This window comes from Chiloscyllium punctatum, chromosome 49, assembly GCF_047496795.1.
Source record: "Chiloscyllium punctatum isolate Juve2018m chromosome 49, sChiPun1.3, whole genome shotgun sequence".
Taxonomy (NCBI): Eukaryota; Metazoa; Chordata; class Chondrichthyes; order Orectolobiformes; family Hemiscylliidae; genus Chiloscyllium; species Chiloscyllium punctatum.
The window spans coordinates 25,535,542-25,551,560 of record NC_092787.1 but is presented as its reverse complement, the minus strand read 5'-3'; the positions used below and the strand labels follow the sequence as shown (position 1 = coordinate 25,551,560).

The 16,019-nt window shown below is 45.2% G+C and overlaps 1 protein-coding gene across 2 annotated transcripts in view; it reads left to right on the top strand.

The window, feature by feature from the left end:
* The first annotated feature begins 1,337 nt into the window (after window positions 1-1,337).
* pomt1 (protein-O-mannosyltransferase 1) overlaps window positions 1,338-16,019 on the top strand; it is a 41,162-nt gene continuing 26,480 nt past the window's right edge. The window contains exons 1-5 of one of the 2 annotated variants that reach the window (XM_072565934.1): window positions 1,338-1,443; window positions 6,548-6,686; window positions 9,831-9,937; window positions 13,115-13,165; window positions 15,616-15,762. In XM_072565934.1, the coding sequence (XP_072422035.1) occupies window positions 6,565-6,686; window positions 9,831-9,937; window positions 13,115-13,165; window positions 15,616-15,762 (427 nt within the window). In that variant the 5' untranslated portion in view covers window positions 1,338-1,443; window positions 6,548-6,564. Of the gene's footprint in view, window positions 1,444-6,547; window positions 6,687-9,476; window positions 9,588-9,830; window positions 9,938-13,114; window positions 13,166-15,615; window positions 15,763-16,019 lie in introns of those variants that run through there. The other variant, XM_072565935.1, reaches the window with a different exon arrangement.

The following is a 16,019-nucleotide window of genomic DNA, read 5'->3' as shown; positions in this document are numbered from 1 at the left end:
CCTCCCCTTCCTGGACCTCTCCACCTCCATTAATGACGACCGACTTGACATTGACATTTTTTAAAAACTCACTTACTCCCACATCTTCCTGGATTACACCTCTTCCCATCCTACCTCTTGCAAAAATGCCATCCCGTCTTCCCAATTCCTCCGACTCCACTGGATCTGCTCCCAGGAGGACCAGTTCAACCACAGAACATACCAGATGGCCTCCTTCTTTAGAGACCGCAATTTCCCTTCCCACATGATTAAAGATGCCCTCCAACGCACCTCGTCCACATTCCCCACCTCCGCCCTTAGACCCCACCCCTCCAACCGTAACAAGGACAGAACGCCCCTAGTGCTCATCTTCCACTCCACCAACCTTTGCATAAACCAAATCATCCACCGACATTTCCACCACCTCCAAAAAGACCCCACTACCAGGGATATATTTCCCTCCCCACCCCTTTCCGCCTTCCGCAAAGACCGTTCCCTCCGCGACTACCTGGTCAGGTCCACGCCCCCCTACGACCCACCCTCCCATCCTGGCACCTTCCCCTGCCACCACAGGAACTGTAAAACCTGTGCCCACACCTCCTCACTCACCTCCATCCAAGGCCCTAAAGGATCCTTCCACATCCATCAAAGTTTCACCTGCACATCCACCAATATCATTTATTGTATCCGTTGCTCCCGATGCGATCTCCTCTACATTGGGAAGACTGGGCGCCTCCTAGCAGAGCGCTTTAGGGAACATCTCCGAGACACCCGCACCAATCAACCAAACCGCGCCATGGCCCAACATTTCAACTCCCCCTCCCACTCTGCCGAGGACATGGAGGTCCTGGGCCTCCTTCACCGCCGCTCCCTCACCACCAGACGCCTGGAGGAAGAACGCCTCATCTTCTGCCTCGGAACACTTCAACCCCAGGGCATCAATGTGGACTTCAACAGTTTCCTCATTTCCCCTTCCCCCACCTCACCCTAGTTCTAAACTTCCAGCTCAGCACCGTCCCCATGACCTGTCCTCCCTGCCTATGTCCTTTTCCATCTATCCACTCCACCCTCTCCTCCCTGACCTATCACCTTCATCTCCTCCCCCACTCACCCATTGTACTCTATGCTACTCTCTCCCCACCCCCACCCTCCTCTAGTTTATCTCTCCACGCTTCAGGCTCACTGCCTTTATTCCTGATGAAGGGCTTTTGCCCGAAACGTCGATTGTGCTGCTCCTCGGATGCTGCCTGAACTGCTGTGCTCTTCCAGCACTAATCCAGGATGGGGACCAGGATGTCATGGGGCGTGGAGTTACTGTGAGGACACGGTTGCCATGGGGACACGTCCCTGATGACCTCATCACGTAGTCCCGCCCCCTGCCTCCCGCCGGCCGGAGCCGAGAGTCCGCTCGCGGGCAGCGGGCCGCCGCAGACACTGCACCCGGGGCTCGAGGCCCGAGCTGAGGTAAACACCACCCCCACATCCCCCCCGCCCGGGGACAGGCCCAACACACCCCCCAACCCCCCAGAGCACAACCACCGCCTCCTCAGGGAAGGGGGACAGATAGGGCGGGGGTGATACCCCCCCTGACTGAGGGTGGGGGGGGGGGGGTGATACCCCCCCTGACTGGGGGGGGGGGGGGGGGGGGGTGATACCCCCCCTGACTGGGGGGGGGGGGGGTGATACCCCCCCTGACTGGGGGGGGGGGGGGGTGATACCCCCCCTGACTGGGGGGGGGGGGGTGATACCCCCCCTGACTGAGGGTGGGGGGGGGTGATACGCCCCCTGACTGAGGGGGGGGGGGGGTGATACCCCCCCTGACTGAGGGTGGGGGGGGTGATACCCCCCCTGACTGAGGGTGGGGGGGGGTGATACCCCCCCTGACTGAGGGTGGGGGGGGTGATACCCCCCCTGACTGAGGGTGGGGGGGGGGGGGGTGATACCCCCCCTGACTGAGGGTGGGGGGGGGGGGTGATACCCCCCCTGACTGTGTGTGGGGGGGGTGGGGTGATACCCCCCACCCCCCGATTGAGAATTGTGGGGGGGGTGATACCCCCCTGACTGTGTGTGTTTGGGGGGGTGTAATACCCCCTGACTGTGGGTGTGGGGTGGGGGGGGGGTGATACCACCCTGACTGAGAGTGTGTGGGGGGGTGTAATACCCCCTGACTGTGGGTGTGGGGGTGGGTGTTATACCCCCCTGACTGTGGGTGTGGGTGGGGGGTAGTTATACTCCCTGTCGGTGGGTGTGGGGGTGGGTGTTTTACCCCCCTGACTGTGGGTTATACCCCCCTGACTGTAGGTGTGTGTGTGTGAGGGTGGGGGGGGGGTATTATACCCCCCTGACTGTGGGTGATACGCTGCTGTCTGTGGGTGGTCAGGGGGGGCATGATTCCCCCCCCCCCCCAACTGTGACTGTGGGGGTGGGGGGTGATACCCCCTCGACTGTGGGGGTGAGGGATGGGTGATACCCCCTGACTGTGGGTGATACCACCCTGAGTGTGTGGGGGGAGGTGATACCACCCTGAGAGTTGGGGGGGGGGTGATACCCCCCTGACTGTGAGTGTGGGGGGAGGTTATACCCCCCTGACTCTGGGTGTAGAGGGGGGGGTGATACCCCCTGACTGAGAGTGTGGGGGGTAATACCCCCGGACTGTGGGTGTGGGGGGTGATAGCCCCTGAATGTGGGTGTGGGGGGGGTTTATGCTGCCTACCTGTGGGTGATTTCCCCCCCCCCCTCAGTCAGGGGGGGTGGGTGGTAGGTAGGTACACCCTGACTGTGGGTTTGGGGGGTGATACCCCACCGAGATTGGGGGGGGGGGTGATACCCCCTGACTCTGGGTGTGAGGAGTAGGGGGGGTGAGACCCCTGACTGTGGGTGTGGGGGTAAGGGGGGTGATACCCCCTGACTTGGTGTGGAGTGATACCTCCCTGACTGTAGGAGTGTGTTGGGATGGTTGTTCCCACTGTGTGTGTCTCTCTCTCTCTGAGGGTCATACCCCATGTCTTTGGGTGTGTGTGGGGTGTTCATACCCTTGTCTCTGCCTCTCTTTAGGGGTCCTACCCCATGTGTCTGGTGGTGATGTGGGGGTCTTACCCCCCTCTGTTTGTGGTATGTTCATGTCATGCTGCCCTTCAGAGGCTGTGGATGTCAATCTGCCCTCTTTGGGCATGTGAATGTCACACTGTCAGTTCTTGAGTGTTGTTGGAGCTGCACCCCCATCCAGGCAGGTGGGGAGCATTCTTTTACACTCCTGTCTTATGCTTTGTAGATGGTTAATAAGCGTTGAGAAATCAGGAGGTGAGTTACTACTTGTAAGGTTTCTAGCCTCTGACCTGTTCTTGTAGCCACTGTGTTTATGTGGCGAGTCTATTCAGTTTCTGACCGATGGTAACTCCCACGATATTGATAGTGGGGGATTAAGTGATAACAGTGTAATTGAAAATCAAGGGGCACTGTTGGATTTTCTCTTGTTGAAGATGGTCATTGCCTGATCCATGCTCCAGTGAATATGATCCTAACCAATGAGGTGTCTCTTCAAATGTCAGTCTTGCCATCCCAGGAATCTGTTTGCTCCATCTTCATTGCAATCCCTCAATGGTCAGACCATCTTTCCTCCCATAAGGAGACCAAAACTTCACAAATTTCCAGTGTGCTCTCACCAAGATCCTTATAATTATAGCAAGACATCACTGCAATTGTGCTCGAGTCCTCTCACTATGAAGACCAAATTACCATTTGCCTCTTTCACCAACAAAGCTGTGGAAATTTCTTAACAGAATACAAATTTATTACACAAAAGTAAACCAAATCAGCATTTGTATGTGAATGTATAGGTATATTCACGAATATAATACTGCAGTTAGAACTTAATATAAACATTATAACAAAACTTCATCATCCTAACACCATTTGTTGCAGACTCAATTCAACAGAAATATCACTTCCTTCTCATCTTTTTAAATCACCGCTTAACTGATGCATTTCAGTTTCTCTTTCTTCTACTATGGAGGCAGTTTATAAATAGACAATAGGTGCCGGAATAGGCCATTCGACCCTTCAAGCCAGCACCACCATTCTCATTCACAATCAGTATCCTGTTGCTGCCTTATCCCCATAACCCTTGATTTCACTATCTCCAAGAGCTCTATCCATCTCTTTCTTGAAAGTATCCAGAGACTTGGCCTCAACTGCCTTTCGGGGCAGAGCATTCCATATATCCACCATTCTCTGGGTGAAGAAGTTTCTCCTCAACTCTGTTCTAAATAGCCTACCCCTTATTTTTAAACTGTCTCCTCTGGTTCAGGACTCACCCATCAGCGGAAACATGCTTCCTGCCTCCAGAGTATCCAATCCATTAATAATTTTATACGTCTCTATCAGATCCCCGCTCATCCTCCTAAACTCAAGCCCAGTCGCTCCAATCTTTCAACATATGATAGTTCTGCCATTCTGGGATTTGACCTTATGAATCTACGCTGCATTCCCTCAATAGCCAGAATGTCCTTCCTCAAATTTGGAGACCAAAACTGCACACAATACTCAGGTACTGTCTCACCAGGGCCCTGTACAGCTGCAGAAGGACCTCTTTGCTCCTATACTCAATTCCTCTTGTTTTGAAGGCCAGCATGCCATTAGCTTTCTTCACTGCCTGCAGTACCTAGATCTCTTATGTGCCTACTGACTTGAGCCCCTCACAATTTGAGATGGCCTTAACCTTTTCAGTCCTAATAACTCAGAAGATTTCTATCCCAAACTCTCCTGGCTTGAAAGCTTCACAAAGTAGAAATCATTTCTGCTGAAGTGACCAGTCGCCATGAATTGAACTGAATAAAGTCCTGTTGTATGGTTGCTGCCCTTGACAACAGTTATTGGTCAGCACAAAGAGGAAAGAGAGTCAAATCTGTATGAACTAACAACTAACTTTATTGGTTAGTTAAAACAGACATACAATTCACACCGTTTAGTTAAGGGTTAACAGCAGATTTGCAATTCATACAAGACTAAAATCTATGCACACACTCACTAGATTGCTCTGACATACCTGAACAGTCACAGAAAATAAAGGCTAATACTCACAAATAGAAGTTCACGCTGGTTAGGCGATCTTTCAGTTCCAGCACAGTCCAAAGATGTACAGGTCAGGTGAATTGGCCATGCTCAATTTCCCATAGTGTTAGGTGCATTAGGCAGAGGGAAATGGGCCTGGCTGGGTTACTCTTCGGAGGGTCAATGTGGACTGGTTGGGCCAAAGGGCCTTTTTCCACACTGTAGGGAAATTCAGCAGAGGTTGCTTTCTGGAGTTTTTGCTGCTAGCATGCCCGAAATCCTTCATTTTTATCTTTTTTCCTTATTTTACTGAACCTGACCTCTGGCCAGTACTCCTAGGGGAAAACGCATTCCCTTGTGACCTACACTCTTCTTCTGAACTGAAATGAAAACAAAAATAATAGCTTGGATCTGTTTACTCTATCTGTCATAAACTCAAAGCTAAAACGTTCTCTACTAACACTGCAGGCTTTTCTCTCAGACATTGCCGGCAGTCTTCATGCAACTAGATGCACTTAGGTCACTGTCTCTTGACTTTTTGACCTGTCTTTTTTACAGATTCATAGAATTAACCTATATATATTTGTCTCTATTTTCAAATCCAAATCCTTTAATATGTATAATAGGCGTGTCATCACTGAAATCATTAGCAAATGTCCCCACTTCTGCACGTATTTTATATAATGAGAGATTTATGGTCATTGGAAATGTAGTAGTGCGTACTCTGGATTAGTGGCCTTGCTGCACTGAACCTCCTTTGTCTGAAGGTGGCTTTACTCTCCCATGTTTGCCAGATATGAGACTTATTTTTATTCCCCTTGAGAGGATGGTGGCTGCCCACCTATTTGTACCAGTGCTGTCCACGTAGTGAGATACACCCTCTGTACGTCCTGCAGCGGTTTGATCAAATTGACAATTTCCATTTCAGTGGGGAAGATAAGAGTTAGCCACATTACTATGGATCTGATCACCAGGTGAGGTTGGCAGATTTCCATCCAGAAAGTGCACAAATTAACCGCATAGATTTTTACTTTAATCTGGCACTTTCATGATCAGTATTGAGGGTAGTCGAGAGTGTGGTGCTGGAAAATCACAGCAGGTCAGGCAGCATCCGAGGAGCAGGAGTGTCGATGTTTCAGGCATAAGCCCTTCATCAGGGACCTGATGAAGGGCTTATTCCCGAAACGTCGATTCTCCTAGTCTTCTGATGCTGCCTGACCTACTGTGTTTTTCCAGCACCACATTCTCTACTCTGATCTCCAGCATCTGCAGTCCTCACTTTCTCCAATATTGAGGGAAGCATTTTATTCCAGATATATCACATTATTGGAATTTAAATTTCCCTGTCTAGATGGATTTGACCTCTCATCCCTGGAACATTAGTTCAGTACTGTCCTGAGTACTGGTCACTACCTATCACCATGCTGGTCTATGTTTTATGTCAATTACTTTACCCAACTGATTATGAGTGAGAGATTTTGTTCAGGTCATCTTTACAATATCTCTTTTTTTCTTCCAGCTCCACCACTTAACAAAATGCTGGAATTGCTTAAATTGCCAATTATAGTCACTGTGCACGTTGATGTGGTTTTAATCATTCTTACTGCCCTTGGAGTTGGGAGTAGACTGTGGGGCCTGTCGTATCCCAAAGCTGTCGTGTAAGTAAATCTTATTGTCAGATTACAGTGGCATTCTTTTTTGCAGTTATCTCCTATTATCTGATCCATTTGCTGTCTGTTGCAGTAAGATTGTCATCAAATCATAGAGATCTACAGTACAGAACAAGGTCCTTCAGCCCACCGAGTTTGTGCTAGTCAAAAAGCAAGCACTGAATTATTCTATTCCATTTTCCAGTACTTGGTGCATAGCCTTCCATGCATTGGCATTGCAAACATATATCTAAATACTTCGAGTTGTAGAGTTGTATAGCATGGAACAGACCCTTCGGCCCATCTCGTCCACGCCAACCAGATATCCTGAATTAATCGAGTCCCATTTGGCGCCATTTGACCCATATCCCTCTAAACCCTTCCTATCCAGATGCCTTTTAAATGTTGTAATTGTACCAGCCTCTATTTCCTTTGGCAACTCATTCCATGCATGCAACACCATCTGTGTGAAAACGTTGCCCCTTAAGTCTCTTTTAAATCTTTCCCCTGTCACCTTAAACCTATGCCTTCTAGTTTTAGACTCCCCACCCTGGGAAATTTCACCCTATCCATGCCCCTCATGATTTTATAAACCTCTATAAGGTCACCCCTCAACCTCCAATAATCCAGGAAAATAGCCCCAGCCTATTTTCCCAAAACTCAATATGTCTCCTTAAAGCTCAATATGGCATCAACCTTGTAAATCTTTTCTGCACCCTTTCAAATTTAACAACATCTCTCCTATAGCAGGGAGACCAGAATTAAACACCATATTCCAAAAGTGGCCTAACAAATGTCCTGTACAGTCTCCACATGACATCCCAACTCCTATATTCATTGCACTGACCAATAAAACCAAGTGGATTCTGGATTAGTGGTGCTGGAAGAGCACAACAGTTCGCTGCTCCTTGGATGCTGCCTGAACTGCTGTGCTCTTCCTGCACCACTAATCCAGAATCTGCTTTCCAGCATCTGCAGTCATTGTTTTAACCTAATAAGACCAAGTGTACCAAATGCCTTCTACACTATCCTGTCTACCCATGACTCCACCTTCAAGGAATTGTAAACCTGCACCACCAGGTCTCTTTGTTCGTCAAGACTCCCCAAGACCCTATCATTAACTGAAAAGTCCTGCCCTGGTTTGCCTTACCAAAATGCAGCACCTCACGTATCTAAATAAAATTCAGTCTGCCACACCTCAGCCCATCTCATCAAAGTCCCATTGTACTCTGAGGTAACCTTCTTCACTGTCTACTACATCACCAATTTTGGTGTCATCTGCAAACTGACTAACCGTTGCTTCTTGATAAATGTTATGAGAGCTTTTACGACTGCCACCTTTACAAGCATGAGTTCCAGATTCCCATCACCCTCTTGGTGAAAAATGTTTTCGTCACATCCCCTCTAAGTCTTCTGCCCCTTACCTTAAATCCAGTCCAGTCATTGATCACTCCACCAAAAGGGGAAAAGTTTCTACCCTATTTATTCCCCTTAGAAGTTTATATATTTCAATCATGTCTTCCCTTGCACCAATGAAACATTCCCAGTCTGTCCAATCTGTCTTTATAACTAAATCTCTTCAGCCCAGGAACATCTTTGATAATCTTCTCCACACCATCCCCAGTGCAATCACATCCTTCCTATGATGTGGATTCCAGAGCTCCACACAGTAGTCTAGCTGTGGCTTAACCAGAGTTTTATACCATTCTAGCATACCCTCCCTGTTCTTAATTTCTGCGCTTTGGCTAATAAAGATAAATATACCATGTGTCACCATAACCGATTTATCTACTGGTCCTGTTACCTTAAGAGACCAGCGGGCATGCACACCAAGGTCCCTCTGATTCTCAGTCCTTCCCATGGTCCTACTGTTCATCATGTATTCCCTTATAATTTTTCACCCATGTGCAGACATCACACTTTCCTAGATTTGAATTTCACTTTTTGCTGAAACTGTCCATCTGGCCAAACTTTTATATCCTCCTATAATCTAAGTCTATCCTCCTCACTCTGTGCCACTCACCAAGTTTTGTATAGTCCACAAACTTAGTGAGCAACATTCCCATGTCCAAGACCAAATAATTTAGGTATACTAACACTGATCCCTGCTGGACCCCACTGGACGCAGGTTTCCAGTCACAAAGTACCCCCTTGGCCATCACCCTCTGCTTCCTGCCACTCAACTATACATTCCTACTTAACTTGTATCATCTGCAAATTTATAAAGTTCACTTAATTTAGTTTAACTGTTTGCCTGTAGCTAGCATCTAATGACCTTTAATAAATAATGACTTCTTGTTAAGAACAGAATTTTGACCTGTGCTTTCTACCACTCTGAGTTTGAATATCAGGTAATTTGGAGATTTTGCAAATTTTAAAACCTTTAACTTTTGTGAATGTTCTAGAAATAGTGGGGTTTGATTTCCAGGATTCTACTCCAGTAGATTGTGACAGATGGCCCTATTGTCCTCATTCTTTCTTCAGTTTTGTCGAAGTTGAGTAATAGAGTCATATAGCACCGTAATAGACCCTTAGATCCAAACGTTCCATGCTGAACCTTAGCTCAAAGTAGTCCCACCTGTCTGTGATTGGCGCATATCTCTCCAAACATTTCTTATTCATGCACTTATGTGACTGCATTTTAAACACCATAACGGTAATGACATCCACCACACCTCTGGAAGTTCATTCCACACGCAAGCCACCAGGGGGGGTGGGGAACAGGGGTGTTTGATGGTGGAGAGAAATGCCCCTCATGTCTGTTTTAAACCTTCCTCCTTTCACCTTGAAAATAAGCAGCTTTGCTAAAGTCCAGGAGTTTATAGCCATGATTGGAGAAACAGTGCAAGCACGCATCCTAGGGAGAATCCAGCTGAGGATGTAAAAAATGATGGCTGAGTTAGTGGTCAGGTAGGGATTTTGAATCCTATCTGATTTGAGAAATCTGTGCTAAATAATTACTGCTAATGTTCAAAGATATCAACCAAATCTCTCTTTAGTGGATGTTGTACCTGTTGTTTACAACTTTACAGTCTGTTATTAATTAATCTCATGACCTATATTCCTTAGATGAGCTGGTTGATGTACCTACTTCGGTTTTGTCCATACTCCTTAGATTCTTATTGGTGATATCCAAAATCTCTCTCTCTCTAGGTTCGATGAAGTTTATTATGGGCAGTTTGTTTCCTTGTACATGAAGCAAATGTTTTTTATTGATGACAGTGGCCCTCCTCTTGGTCACATGATTCTGGCCGTTGGAGGTAAGAAATTGCAGCTTTTAAAGAGATTTTGGAGAATGACTGGCTGGATTCACCATTGTTTTTCTTATCAGCCATTTACTAAAAAGAAATAGAGCGTTGCATCAGCTTGGGAATTATACATTGCTGTTACCAATAACATTGGAAAGCTATGAACAGGAGTATTTGTAAATGTACGCTCTTGCTTGTACTTTTCTTCACTTCTTGTATCCTCCCAGCTATATAGAAAACAAACTTTTTAATGTTAAAAATCACAGAACACCAGGTTATAGTCCAACAGGTTTAATTAGAAGCACTAGCTTTCGGAGCGATGCTCCTTCATCAGATGGTTGTGGAGGACACAATTGCAAGACACAGAATTTATAGCAAAAGTTTACAGTGTGATGTAACTGAAATTATATATTGAAAAATACTTTTGATTGTTTGTTACCCCTGTCCAACACTGGCATCTCCAAGTCAAAACTTTTTAATATCTGCGACAGTTTGGTAAAATGAACTGACTGGAATGAGAATAGTTAGTTGTTGAAGACCTCCTCCTAGTTAAGTGTTATTATCTCAGTGACAGCGAATCGAATTGAATTTATTGTCACGTATACCGAGGCACAGTGCAAAGCTTTGTCTTGTGAGCAATGCAGGGCAGATCACAGAGTTAAGTTGCATAGATAGTAAATAATAGGTAAACAGCGGCAAAAACAACGACACAGGTACAGGTGAATGTTAAGAGTTTGTGAGTTCAACTTGCTCAGGGTTGAATGATCTTTCTAATAACAAGCTTTATTTTGTTGACTGGTAACTGTCTTCCATTTTATGTTCCCTGACAAGATGGCACGCCTGATTCCTAGGCTCCAATTATCCTGGGAACGTGTGCTGACCCAAGAGACCTGACATCACTTTTCCAAGTGTTGGAGTAAACAATGCTGACCTAATTCAGGCTGAACATTTCAGCAGTTTACTCTGCTTGTAAACATATTAGCCTTTGCCTCCATTTTACAAGCTTTATACTGCCAGACATCCTCAATTACTGTGGTTATTGGTGGCTTAACAACTGGTCCCTTATAAGCCAAACAGAAGTTGCTGGAAAAACTTAGCAGGTCTGGCAGCATCTGTGGAGAGAAATCAGAGTTAATATTTCAGGTGCAGCGACCCTTCTTCAGAACTGATTATAGCGAGGAAAAAATGGAAAATATGCTAAAGATAGGGTGAGGGAGGAGGAGTAAGCAATAGGTGGAGATGGAGCCAGAGAGAGAGAACAACAGGTTGGCAGGCAAAGGAATGGGTAAAGTTCAGCCTGGGAGAATCGATAGCTGCTAATGGGGACCATTGACAGCTGACAGTGGGTAGTTTGTGGTAGCAGCCAATGTGATAACAAGGCCTGGTGTGTGGGGCTTGGGGTGAGGAAATGGGAGAAGGTGCTCAAGCCCAAATGTTGTTGAACTCGATATTGAGTCCAGAAGGCTGGAGCATTCCCAAGTGAAAAGTGAGGTGCTGTTCTTCCAGCTTGCACCTGAGTTTCACTGGAGCATTGCAATATGCCAAAGACGTTGGCCAGGGAACAGGGCGGTTTGTTGTAGTGCCAGGCAACTGGAAGCTCAGGGTCATTTCTGCAGACAGGATATAGGTGTTCCACAAAGCAGTCGCCCAGTCTGTGCTTCACCTCCCCAGTGTAGAGGAGACCACATTGTCAGCAGTAAATACAATAGACCAGATTGAGTGAAGTGCAGGTAAAGTGCATATATACCAATCCTTTTCTAGCTATGAAGGCTCACAGGATGCGAAAAATTAACCTTTTACTCGACAGAGGTGCTGCCAGATCTAAGCTTTCCAGCAGTTTCTGTTTTTGCATTTGGCTTCCAGCATCCACAGTTCTTTATTTTCTCATTAGGCCCCTTATAAGGGGTGTGAATCTTTTTCTTGACCTGGGTGTTTCTGTTCTCTACACATTTCCAAATTCTCCATTATTTGTATTGAATAACACTATGTTAAGATTTCACTTTCTTCCACTTTTGTCACCATAAAAATGTTTTTAAAAGTGTTGGAGTAGCTTGATCATTGAAAACATCTTATTAGATTAGAATCCCTACAGTCTGGAAATAGGCCCAACAAGTCCACACTGACCCTGCAAAGAGTAACCCACCCAGACCCATTCCCCTACCCTATTATCCTAGGGTTTATCCCTGACTAATGCACCTAACCTACACATCCCTGAACACTATGGGCAATTTAGTATGGCCAGTTCATCTAAACTGCATATCCTTGGATGGTGGGAGGAAACTGGAGCACCTGGAGGAAACCCACGCAGACACAGGGAGAATATACAAACTCCACACAGACAGTTGTACGAGGCTGGAATCGAACCTGAGTCCCTGGTGCTGTGAGGCAGCAGTGCTAACCACTGAGCCACCCATAAGTTTACTCTTAAGTTTAACAGTGGTCTGTTTTCCCCTTTTTGATGTCCCCATGCCCTTATAAACAGGCACAGATGAACAATGGTTATTGGGTTAGGTGTATGCTTGTAATGTGTAACGGTTATAAATGGTTGGATTCACATTCTATCCTTCACTAACTAATTTTATGGAGTATTAATGTTGCAATTACAGGGTTTGGTGGTTTTTACTAAAGCAGTGTGCATGCTATGGATAATATTCTAAAGGGAGAGGTGTGAAGCATTTGGGGACTTCAGAGAGGATTGGAAGGCTAGAAATTGGTAGGTGAAATTGGAATATTTCAGTCGTCCTTCAGCTTGAATGACCTGGTCAAGACTAAATGTGCCAAGGTTCCTACTCTCCACAATATTCCAGTGACTCTTGCTGAAATCAGATTACATGGGACATGCCATGGTCAAGTCATCAATTGACAGTTATATACCCACATGCCAGTGGAGTCCTATCCATTCCAGCAGGGCTGTCAATATGCAACTAGATAAGTAATAGGAGCATAATAACTCAGGTGGAGGTGCAATAAAAAGCAACAGCAGAAACAAAGTCTAAATTGCAATTTAGTTATTGGAACAGTCTTCAGCCCTGGTGAAGCAGTGACCTTTTTAATAACAGGAATAAACTTGATTTGCTTTTCTGTCTATTTTCAGAAGTATAATATTGCCAAAAAACAGAGAAAGAAGTTTAACGTGTTGCCTTTTGAAAGTGCTAATAGCTGTACGTATTTTTGGCATTTCCTTTGCAGCATATTTTGGTGGCTTTGATGGGAACTTTGCTTGGAACAGAATTGGTGCAGGTAGGAGTTACCCGGTCTCTTCACTGTTGTGTTTATTCTTGTGGAAGTGAGCTGTGGTGTGATGGCCCAAGATAACTGGCTCTCCACAAGTAATGATAGAAAACAGTAGTTCTCACGAAATAAAATTGGGATCAACTGTTGTATAGATGCCACCTACTGGCTGTAAATAGAACCTTAGGTTTTTAGAACATTACATTCTGTCCATATATATTGCAATGGTAACCGTGTTTTTGAAGTTACTTTGGTAAGCTGGTGTAAATTCGTCATGAACTAGCAGGGTGATTGATTTAAGGAATATCATTTGGGTATAATCGTGTATTTTGCCAATGCTGCAATTCTATTGGGTCTCAGTCATCACAAAATTGAGGGCATATGGATTGTAGAAATGGGTTGTAGTGGTTAAAATAGGTTTAAAGTTTGGGTTTCTGGTGTTTTTGTACTTAATGCAAATATCTAAAAGTAGCTACCAGGATGCATTTTTTACGATAATTAACATTGGAAATGGTTGATCTAACATTTTACAGAGGGTACAGGGGTCTGGTCTTGTAGTAGTAGATCAGCAATCCAAAAACCATCGATCAAATTCTCCACGTTGGCAAATTATGAAATTAAATTCAATAAACTTGGTACTGTGTGGGCAAGTGCCAAAATGATTTCCATTTGTAATGCTTCTGCAGTAATGATGAGTCTTTCTTGTCAGCTGATAAATCAGGTTCTATATCAAACTCGCCTGTTGTCTGTGCCAGCTCTCCAAATGAGCATCTCACCTAGATTCTCCAGCTGCCTTCCCCATTACCCTGCATAATCTTCTTTAAATAACTCTGCAAATCCCTTTTGAATCCCTCAATTGAACATCCCTCTACCACTTTTGACAGTACATTCCATGTCCTAACCACTGGCTGTTAGGGATTTTTTTCCTCACTGTAAATTACTCTAGTTTCTTTCACAAATTGCTTTTTTGAATCTGTACTCCCTCGTTGTTGATCCTTTTGTGAGTGGGAATATTTTCTCCCTATTTACTCTGTCCTCATGAGTTTGAATATTTCCATCATATCTCCTGTCAGCCTTCTCTTCTCCATGGAGAGCAGTCCCAGGGTCTTTAATTTATCCTCATAGCTGGAATGCACTGTTAACAGGAGAATTCCAGTGTGAACCAGCAAGAGTGGATTAGTGAATTGATGATAACATTAACATCTCTGACAGAGCTAATGTGTAGAGATCAAAATTCAATTTGTGATTTGGTACTGAATGTAACAAATCAGATTTAGGTTCTGTTCCTATCTTTTTATTCGTTCATGGGATGTGGCCATATTGCAAATCCTTAATTGTCCTTGAGAAGTTGGCAAGCTTTTGGGAGGGTAGGGGCACCCAGACAGTGGTTAGAAAGGCACTTCCAGGATTTTGACCCAGCCATACTTAAGGAACAGTGCCATTGTTTCAAGTCAGGATGCTGTGTGAACTTGCAGGTTGTCACATACCTATGCATTTGCTGCCCTTGTTCTTCTAGATGGTAGTGGTTGTGTATTTGGGAGGTGTTGTCGAAGAATTTGAGTGTGTTGTTCTTTACCTGAGGGCATCAATTCACTGCACTGGTTTCTCTTCCTCCTCTATCTTGATCCTTTGTTCCCACAAGCATCCATGCTCATATTTATATTCCTTCCCTAAATACTATCATCTGAATGCATCAACTTCCATATGCAGCCCCTACCTCACACTGTCCCACCTCATTTAATGCCTCCAGTGCTGCTGTTTTGGCAGCTTTTCTGACACCCAGTGTTAAATGAGCAGAAATTACTTCCAATTAAACATTGGCAAGACCCAAATACATTGTCTTCAGTTTCCAATAAAAATTCCATTCTTCCCAGTCACTTAATCCAACCCTCTCCTTGTCCTACTGCCTGTTGTATATCTCCAAAAGTCATTGCAGCCCCTGGCAGCATTGCTTCAGCTTTCAAGTCCCGAAGTATTCATTCCTGCTTTAAGCCTCTCCCTCTCTACCACTTTTCTCCTTTAAGCGACTCATTTAGAGCTACCTCATCCTAATCTCTTCACATCACTCAGTGAATGCATCTTAGTGCATTAATGGTTCTATCTTAGTGCAAGTTGTTTGCTTTTCCCTACTCTTTGATTAAAGTTCATCTTGCTTAATCAAAGCTGCCGTGTTCTTTCCCAGTACTTTTCCGATTTTTGAGTTGGTATTATACAAATTCTCCCTCCTCTGGATGATCACTTCTCTGACTCTTGTTTGAAACATCCAGAGTCAGAATGAGGCCGTTTAATCCCTGCCGAATCTTTGCCAAAGCCTTTAGAAGGGGTAGTCTCCTGTAGTTTCTCCAGTTCTGTTGGCCACAAATAAGTGTTACTTAGAGTGGGTATAGCTTAGTTTGATGGGTAATCTTCCTTCTCTGTCACTTGTAATACAAGAATATTTATGCTTTCTTTTTTCTTAGAATACACGGGGAATGTCCCAGTTTGGAACCTGAGGTTTCTTCCAGCTCTGGCTGGTGCACTCTGCATCTCACTGGCATACCAGATCATAGTAGAGCTCAAGTATTCACACTTCTCAGCTCTTCTTGCTGCTCTCCTTATTATGTTCGGTAAGAGCAAATAGAATAGTCATTTATTGTCACTTGTATTTTAAGAAAGTACAATGAAAAGTGTTTAAGTCACCATACTGCGACACCTATTTTAATAACAAGGAATAGAAAAGAAAGTTAAGATGTAGTCCATCTTAGTTAAATTCACAGTTCCTGGGTTTAGGAAAGACAATATCGCTTCCAGACTGCCATGCCAGGCTGCTGGAGTACCAACTGGAGGCTGCCACCACAGCAGGCCATCTATTCTGGGCCACCAG